The 9177-nt window shown below is 41.1% G+C and overlaps 1 protein-coding gene across 1 annotated transcript in view; it reads left to right on the top strand.

The window, feature by feature from the left end:
- Positions 1 to 2721: 2721 nt before the first annotated feature.
- LOC101852468 overlaps positions 2722 to 9177 on the top strand; it is a gene marked incomplete in the record, with an annotated part of 8316 nt that continues 1860 nt past the window's right edge. The window contains 2 exon segments of the mRNA XM_013081527.1: positions 2722 to 2966; positions 4649 to 5260. Of these exon segments, the coding sequence (XP_012936981.1) occupies positions 4761 to 5260 (500 nt within the window).

The following is a 9177-nucleotide window of genomic DNA, read 5'->3' as shown; positions in this document are numbered from 1 at the left end:
TGTGTCGTAAACTTTCACCCCGTTGTCAGGGCCAGGAGAGCGTGAGCCCTCTGTGCAGTGTTATTTTTTTCAAGTCTCCTTCCTTTTTACAAGAAGAATTTCATAAAGGAGGGAGCATGGGAATGGGCTCCTCTCTTGCTGAGCCTTAAAGACATTTGATTGGCTGTTAGCTTACCATAGTTGTAGCAGAGAGTTTACTGGTTGTAGGCGGCAGGGGCGAAGGCTGACTTGTTTGTTAGGGTTATCAAAGTGAGATGGGACCAGATAGGGCGTGGAGATATCACACAAGAATCTTACTCGAGGCAGCAACACTGAATTATGAATGAAAACAAATCCGGAATTCATACTGTATGTATAGTTCAACCGCTAAAATAATCGGGAAAGTATCTCATTAAATATTTATTCCAACAAACTTTAAATCTATATTTAGATGTGAATACACAAACACAAAGCAAAGAAGCAGAGATGTCAGTACTACACGTCATTTTTTTTTCAACTCCAAAAGTCTAAATTCTAGAACATGACAATTATTAATTGTTTATTTCACATTTGGCTGTTTTTGTCTAGCGTTTCGCAGCCAGGAGCCGGTGTCACAATCGAGGTCACGATCTGATTATAGGATGGTAAAAATCGAGGGAAAAAAAACAAGAACTCGCAGCAGTCAAGATATTATTAGGAGTTAGTTCCATTCGCATCTGTGAGGTAGACTCGACCACAGTAATAATTAGCTTATTTAATCAGCGCTTGTGACTGCTTATAACTGTGGCCCGAAAGGGGTGAACAGGGTATATAATATTATTATGTGGCAATGAAACAGCTTTGAGTGCTGTATACTTGTTCCCTTTAACTCTTTTGGTAGACTCTTCCAGCCTCACTTTACCGCTTGCGACTGCTTACGGAGTGGCCCGATAGGGGTGAACAGGCTATTTCTGTGGCAATGAAACAGTTTTGAATGTTTGGCACACTGTTCATTGGTGATTATGAACGCCTTTTTACATTTGATTTATGAGGTTTACGTCTGTGGGTGAATTTGACTTTCGACAATGTTTCAAAATTAGGAAGGGAAGCAGTGATTATTTGATTATATAGACGCTTCTCCACTGGTAGACGGTGACAACAATGATTGGATAAACGAGCAAGCTACCAAGTTGATTATTCTGTGTTCATTGTGTGCGATTACAACGGTTTCAACTGCTTATTTCGTTAATATCATATGCTTTGGGATAGAGTTGGGAAAGGGGGGGGGGGGGGGGGGGTCAAGCCCCTGAGCCCTTCACTACCCACCGCTACCGTTTAGATTTCAAGATTTCAAATACACTTCAGTGATTATTAATTAATTAATATTTATTTGGAGACCACGTCTTCTGCGAGGGTGTTTGTCCGTCAGGGCGTGTGATTGAATAAATATTGATTTAATTCCTGACCTGATTAAATGTAAACAAATCTTCCTGTGATGCGTAAACATACTGCGTAGTTTGAAACTGTTCCTCTGTGAAGTGTAGAGTGCCTTCTCCTTGAACACAACGTCGGGCCCCTGATGGCTGATGGGGTTTGAACCCACGACCTTTCGGTTGCTAGCTCGGGAAACTATCAGAGCTGCACACTTTCTAGAAAAAAACAACTGTCAAAGCCGCGCACTATGAGAGCCGTGCACTCTTTCACGATAATTATCGATACAATTAGATTGCCGATTCCGCCCAACCTTTACAGTCCCCTTGACGAAATTACTCTGTACAGCCCCAATCCAAATATAGTCGTCTTTCTGCAGACGTTAAGCGATTTCCAAACCATATCTCTGCTGAAACTAAAAACACAGACCCAATAGAAAGGCACTACCAAGAAAGAAGGGAGAATGTGTAACAAGCAAATTTTAATGTTTTTTAGTTTTAGTAGAGGGTTTTACATCGCCCCCAACAGCATAAGGTCATATGAGACCCAAAATTTTAATGTACGCAGATGGACAACTTCAATTTTTGCCCTGAATGAGCGAGAAAATGCTGCCCTAACACTTTCAAGATCGCTCCTATCCTTTAGATATATTTTTATAACTGAAAAGCCTATTCATTCAAAACAAAATATAATTGATGTCTGGTCCCAAGCCCACACAACGCTGGGTGTACTTATATTGCTGGATGGTACTGTATTTGGTAATCAGCAATCTAATTGTATGGATATTGTAAAAATGTGCTCCTCTGATAGTGTGCAGCTCTGATAGCCTTTTCTCGAAAGTGCACGGTTTTGATTGTTTTTTTCTTGAAAGTGCACGGTTTTGATTGTTTTTTTCTCGAAAATGTGCGGCTCTGATGTTCTCCCGCGAGCTCAACAGTCAAACAGCCACAAGACCACCCACGCCAACCCCCGGTGGCGTCCACCACGGACACGAACGGACGTTGTAGAACTACAGGGGAGAACATATCATAATAATTAACAATAACAATTAACAATACTAATTAACTATGATAATAAGTGTAACTTGAGTTTGCTCGATCTTAAATTGCCGCTTCTTCAGTGACTGAAGACGGACGCATTTTGATTATTTCTCACATGCTGGAGCAATCTTGAGCCTGTGACAGCCGTTGTAATCTCTAATTAATTAACGCTGTTTCTGCCAATAGTCGGAAAATGAATACCTTTGTTTTTAAGAAAGTACGGGTAGCGAATACTGAGACGTGCAGAGGGAGAATGAAATATAAGCAAAGGGAGTCGAGAATCTTTGGTATAACATGTGTTACAGACGGCTCACAGGCTGAAGTGAAGAACAAAGGGAGAAAGCTGAGGGCGGCCGGGGGTGGATTAAACCGCCATAATACATGAAATAAATATTAGATCTACATCATATCCTACTGGCCGGGCAGAGACAACTTTCTTGGAACACGGCAGGGATAAAAGATCTCACAACTTGGGAGAGTAAGTCAACCTTTATTAAGATGATTGTTGCAGTTTACAGACTTCCTTTCTCAAGACAGGTATTATTGTTGTTGTACATGTATTATTATAATATTTATTATTATCACTATTATTATTATTATTATTATTATTATTATTATTATTATTATCATTATTATTATTATCATTATTATTATTATTATTATTATTATTATTATTATTATTATTATTATTATTATTATTATTATTATTATCATCATCATCATTATTATTATTATCATTATTATTATTATCATGATTATCATCCTCCTCCTCTTCTTCTTCTTTTTCTTCTTCTTCTTCTCTGCCATCGGTACTAATGAGGAACTCATGTCAACAATGTTTTCTATGAAACGGTTTCGAAACATTACCCTGTATTACATGCTCTGCTTCTGTCCTTTAGTTAGCTTACAAATAGCCTACTACCGCACCACATTCTGCCCTGCAATTTTTTCCTATTGTTTTTATAACCTCCGTCATTTTTGAGGATGGTTGGTGGGTCTTCTGGTGTTTTTTCCTCTTCTTTCCCATCAAACATCAGAATCTCTAGTCTCTATCTCTTCTTCTTTTTTATGAACGCTACTCTCTTGTAACAACTCTACTTTTCAGCAGTTATATGACGTAAGGGCGAGGACAGAGAGGCCACCGAATATAATTCGGCGTATCGGTGACATATGATTATTCGCTCGGCGCCGATCTTTCTTTCCGAAGGTAGAACATAAAGGACACATATTTTCAGCGCGTGTAAGCTGTTCCTCTGAACTAGATCTAGATTTGACAGGTTGGGCTTTACTATAAATAATATAAATGTTATGTTGTGTGTGAACGACTGTCATGTTGTAAATTCCAACATGCTTTCTTCCTAAATTAAAGAGGAAACGAATTGGCACAAATGCTATTTACTTCACTTTTTTTTTTTTTTTACCTCAATGTAGATTTATTTCCCCAGCTTGTCTGTGATTATTCGATTTGGTTAAGATGTATCTCGTTTGTCCCATACGGGAGACCGTTTGCATACTGCTGAAACGGTTCACGTTAAAATATTAACAAAATATGTGAACAACTGTGTTTCTTGAAAACACACACACACACACACACACACACACACACACACACACACACACACACACACACACACACACACACACACACACACACACACACACACACACACAACACACTGAGCACACTTCTCAACTCAATAGATCTAACTACAATCAGTGGATTTAAGAAAAACAACAGTATTACTAATTTTAAAAAAATACTTCATAAACTCAAATTCTGCTCGGTTAGCCTGTAGACTGTAGAATATAGATCGCTGATTTCAAATATCAAATCAGATTTGCTCTACGACGTTTCTTTGTTGAGATAATGGGCAGTTGGAGAAGTACCCAGTCCAGCCATATGACGTCACTCATCTGGTGACGGCCCATTGACGGGCACTCCTTCGCACCGAGCAACGGCTTTCGGTGAGTAGGAATTAACATTCATTCCTATAAAATAAGCCGCCACCGATCCCGTAGATCGGCGCAGAGAGTAGGCCTTGTCTCTGTGCGCTTATAGAAATTGTGTAGATGAATTCCAATAGCTTACGGCGCCTAGTGGTTAGGTGGCAGAAATCGGCCGCCTTTGTGTTCTCCCACTAACTGTGTTGTAAGTGCCGTAAAAACTCATAGTAAAACTAATACTCTGTTTTTTTAAAACAATCTTTTTTTCTTTTCAGATACACGAGAGACGCAGACGTCTATAAAATAAAGGTTGGTCAAGAAATGCGTTTTGGGAAGCTGCAAGTGTAACTGAAAAAAAAAAAAGAATCTAAATTAATTTCTGCGCAAATGGTTTCAGGGATGCAAGTTTTGTTGGTGCTCGTGGTCTTAGTGACTCTTGGAAAAAACGGGTTGCTCGGTGACCAAGGCATGGGAGTTCCTCACACTGAACACAAGGAAACAGACCTTGCTGCCCAGAATTACTCCACAACTTCCGAGTTGGAGAACGGCACAATGCCTTCGACAGAACACTCAGAGCTTTCTACAAAGTCTCCAGACGTCAAGTTTTCCAATACCTGTCGCAATTGGTGTGGTCGGGAACGAGAGCTTCAGCTCAAACAAAACCTGTGTAGCTGTGACACACTGTGTAGGTTGTACAACTCGTGCTGTTGGGACTTTGAGACCACTTGCCCAACGATCGACAAGACAGGACGGGCGCTTGTGAGCGAGGATCTGCTGGCTGCGACAATCGTCTGTGATGAAAAGTCTGGCGTCTATGTAGTGAGCGAGTGTCCACCTGGAAGAGAGATAATTGAGCCGACGGAGCGAGGTTCTGCGTACGATCTTCAGTGAGTGTCGGCGAGATATCGGATGTAGCCAGGCTACACACTTCCTCAGAATTACAAAGTTCTTTCTGCCCAGTGCCTATTTTTTAAAATAGATATTTGACGTTAAAGATTTTAAATCTCACATCATGTCAAGCTTTCTCGAATGCAATTCTTTGAATACCTTGATAACGATTCTGATAGAGTTGACAGAACATGGTCTCTGACCTCATGGTCTTAGTAACTCAGAACGACCCAACAATGTCAGATAGAACTTTGTCATTCTGAGGTAGCGTACAGTAGAAATTGTCTATGATGACGACCACTCATTGTGTCGAAGAGAATATAGTGGTCGTCTTAGACATATGGACGTTTTACACAGTGTCATTGTCATCATCATTGCCTTTCTCACCCTGCACCATAGGCAACGGAAAAAACACGTTCTACCTTTCTCTATCCTGGGCTAGCCTTTGATGTTATTCCAATATCTTCCATCTTTTCTGTACATCAATTTCTGTGATCCTTCTCCAGGTTCTGCGTGGTCTTCCCATTGAACGTTTACCCTGTGGATTCCAATCCAACACTTTCTTTGTTATGCAGCTGCCTGGCTTCCTGGCAGTATGTCCAATCTATCGCCACCGCCTTCTTCCTACCTCATCTCTGACTGGGATCTGTCTTGTTTCTTGCTTTCCTTAACACTTCCTCGTTGGTGACCCTGTCTGTCCATCTGATCTTCAGTAACTTTTTTAGACACATTTTAAAGAAAACCCGGATCCTCTTTATGCAAGTCTGTGAAACGTTCCGTGTCTCACACCAATACAACAGGACTGACTTCACATTTGAATTGAAAATTCTCAGCTTTGTTCGAAGTGAGATCTATCTCTGGTCTTTGAAATCCTATTCAAAGACATGAAAGTAGCCTGAGCTTTTTCAGTGGGGGTCTTTAATTCCGCACCTGTTCCTCCCTCTCTGTGAATTATACTGCCATGATAGCAGAACAACGTCTTCTAGTTCTAGTGCATTCCCTTCTATTGTGACCTGCTCCTTTCGTTGTGCATCTGTCCTTGTAGTGTAATAAAAAAGCAAAGAGGAAATGGGAAGTGGCCGTTTGAACAGGCGATTGTCTTATAAACGTGGTCGTTAAAGCAGGTTCGACGATTGCAATTGGAAATTCAGTCGAACCTAGGGGCCTATCCCAGCAGCCACCTATCCGAGATCACCTGTACAAACCACCACTAAACACCCCCCCCCCACCTCCTGCGTTTTTTTCTATAAGAATTGGAATGCTACTGTCCAATGCGTCCACCTGTCTAAGACAACCACTTTTCTTCTGGACAATGCATGGCTGTCTTGGGCAATATTGACTGTATTGTCAGTTAGATGTTCAGAATAAAAATACAATTCAATGACACCGGAAAAAGGGTTGAAACGTAAGTGGTAAGGAAAAAGGAAGAGAGGAAATTGATGTGAAGAAAAGGAGCAATAGGTAAGAGGCACTGTGAGCGTCTCCACTTTCTGCCCCCACCCCTTCACCTCCTTTGCCCCCTCCCCTCCTTTGGGCTTCTGACTCTCTCTGCAGCCTTTCAACTGCGACGCTTTACTGTTGTCTTTCAGCCACACCCCTGATCTTCTGGTAGGAACGATTTACACCTAACCTTTTCAGACAAGGGCGAAGAATCTCGGAGGTCCCTTTTGCAAGCTGCGTACATTAAAAATTCCTTGGTTGTCTAAAATCGACAAGAGTAGGCTTCAGCCGCCATCCGGGCAAAATTCAAAATTTCCTACCAACTGAAAATGTTTAATGTGCACCTCGCGCTCATATGTCCTTATGTTGTTGCGAGCGCCGTAAAACACGCAAGCAAGGCGCGCACAAGGCAGCTTTAGTTGCGCCACTGTTATCTCGCCCAAATGTGAACAATGAAATAGATATAAGCACTGCTCGCACAGGCAACTCGGGTTTTTGGAGACTGAAAAGATTGTGTTTTGTCACAACTTTCCGGCAACGCAACTGTTGCTCACATCTCCTGTGTTTCATACCAAACTGACGCACAACGCGCACAGGCAACCAAACTGTCTTTCCTCTGCTGAAATGCTGCTTCTCCAGTTGGTGCTTCGATACGTAATTGAGGGTCCCACGAGACGTAAAAGTTCATTAAAACTGTCTGAGCTCATACGGTAATAGTTTAAAAAATGGAGGGTATGCTCTCAAATCTTTAGGCAGTTTGACAAAATGCCCTTTAAAAAACCTCTGATTGGTCAGAGGGTGAACCCAAAACTGCTTTTTCCTTTTCTTCCTTCTAAGTGCAATCACAAGAGCAGGGACAACTACTGCGTCGTGGAAGTCCATGGCGTCAAATAAGGAAGTCAGTAAAGATAATAGCCTGCTGTTGCCTGGCTGTTGCTTAGCTCTGTGCGCGCGGTGTATAAAATAAGTTGCCCGGAGACAGCAACTGTTGCGCAACTAACATTGCCCTGTGCGGGCCTAGCCTTTTGGCCTACCAAAAAAAAAGGCGCTGCGTCAAAACACAAGAGACAGTCAGCCGCTGTGAGCGAGAGCTGGGCGAGGAATCGATTTCGGAACCGATTCCCGCAGTTAGTGCTACAGAGGAAAAGTTCTGATTCTTTTTTGTGTAAACCAACGGTTACCAATTACTATTATTTATTAAAATTTTAAAAAAATAATTTGAAAAGAAAACTGTTGGTGCCTCGCCGTGTTTCTAAATCGGAGTTATCCTGGACCCTGACGCTGTTTGAAGCCGACTAGGTAACCGGAACTGGCAAGGAGTTGGATTCATCGGAAGTAATTGCTACTTGCCGGAAATAATTATGTAATTGTGCAGGGATCGGGTCACAGAAGAATCATTGACACACAGAAGAATAATTGACACACAGAAGAAATCATAGACACACAGAAGAATCATAGACACACCGAAGAAATCACAACCGTGGAAAAAAATTGAGTTCGGACACGATTCCTAGTTTGCAATAATCGGGAACCGCTCGCCACTACACTGTGAGTTGAATCAGCTCTGCGGCCTGCGGGCAGAATGTGTGTTTGGCTAGCCCATTATTTGTTTTGTTTTGTTTGTTTGAGCAAAGAGATGCTTGCACATCCACACGGACAGAAAGATAAGACAGACAGACAGAAAGAGGAAGAAAAGTGACACTCTGTTATTTGTTTTCAGCAGAATGTATCATCATCATCATCATCATCATCATCATCATCATCATCATCATCATCATCATTATCTTCATCATCATCATCATCATCATCATCATCATCATCATAATAATCTTATTATAATGGAGCTAAGCCCGTGTGTGAGGTCAGTATACATTTTTTTACACAGGTCCCCGTAAAACCTACAAAAATATGATTCAGTTCAGAATGATCACAAAGGGATTCGTGGGCATATTATTATTTTCAAAGATCGGAACCTATCTTTCCATTTGTCAGGTTTGATGGTTTTTCCTGTAAATCGAAGCTCTCAGATGTTTTCACTCCGCCATTAGCCATTTGATATTTTAATGGGTACTATTTCCGTTTCGGTTTAAGCTTCGTCGTGTGTGTGTGAGACAGCTGCTGCTTGTACTATTTCCAGATCTAGAATCTCGATATATATCTAATTCTGTTTAGATGTGTGCTTCGCAGTGTCGATGGATACTTCAGGCCAAACGTCATTGTTGTGACTTTTTCTAGATACATTGGGTGCAGTCATGTTCACAACACGTTGAGTTTGTTTAAACCTACAAAATGTTTACGTTGTTATATTGACGTTTTCAAAGTTTGGCGTGTATCTGGTGCGTAGTTTGTTTTTTAGAGAGCAAGACTCTAGATCTAGATCTCCCTATTCTAGATGTATTTGAAGCACAGAATTCAAGACTGATTTGGAGTAGCTAGCAAGAAGATGTCGATTTAGTAATAATAATAATAATAATAA

The sequence above is a fragment of the Aplysia californica genome, unplaced genomic scaffold, assembly GCF_000002075.1.
Source record: "Aplysia californica isolate F4 #8 unplaced genomic scaffold, AplCal3.0 scaffold00135, whole genome shotgun sequence".
NCBI classification, from domain to species: Eukaryota; Metazoa; Mollusca; class Gastropoda; order Aplysiida; family Aplysiidae; genus Aplysia; species Aplysia californica.
The sequence above is the reverse complement of the archived record's forward strand: the minus strand, read 5'-3'. Positions and strand labels throughout refer to the sequence as shown.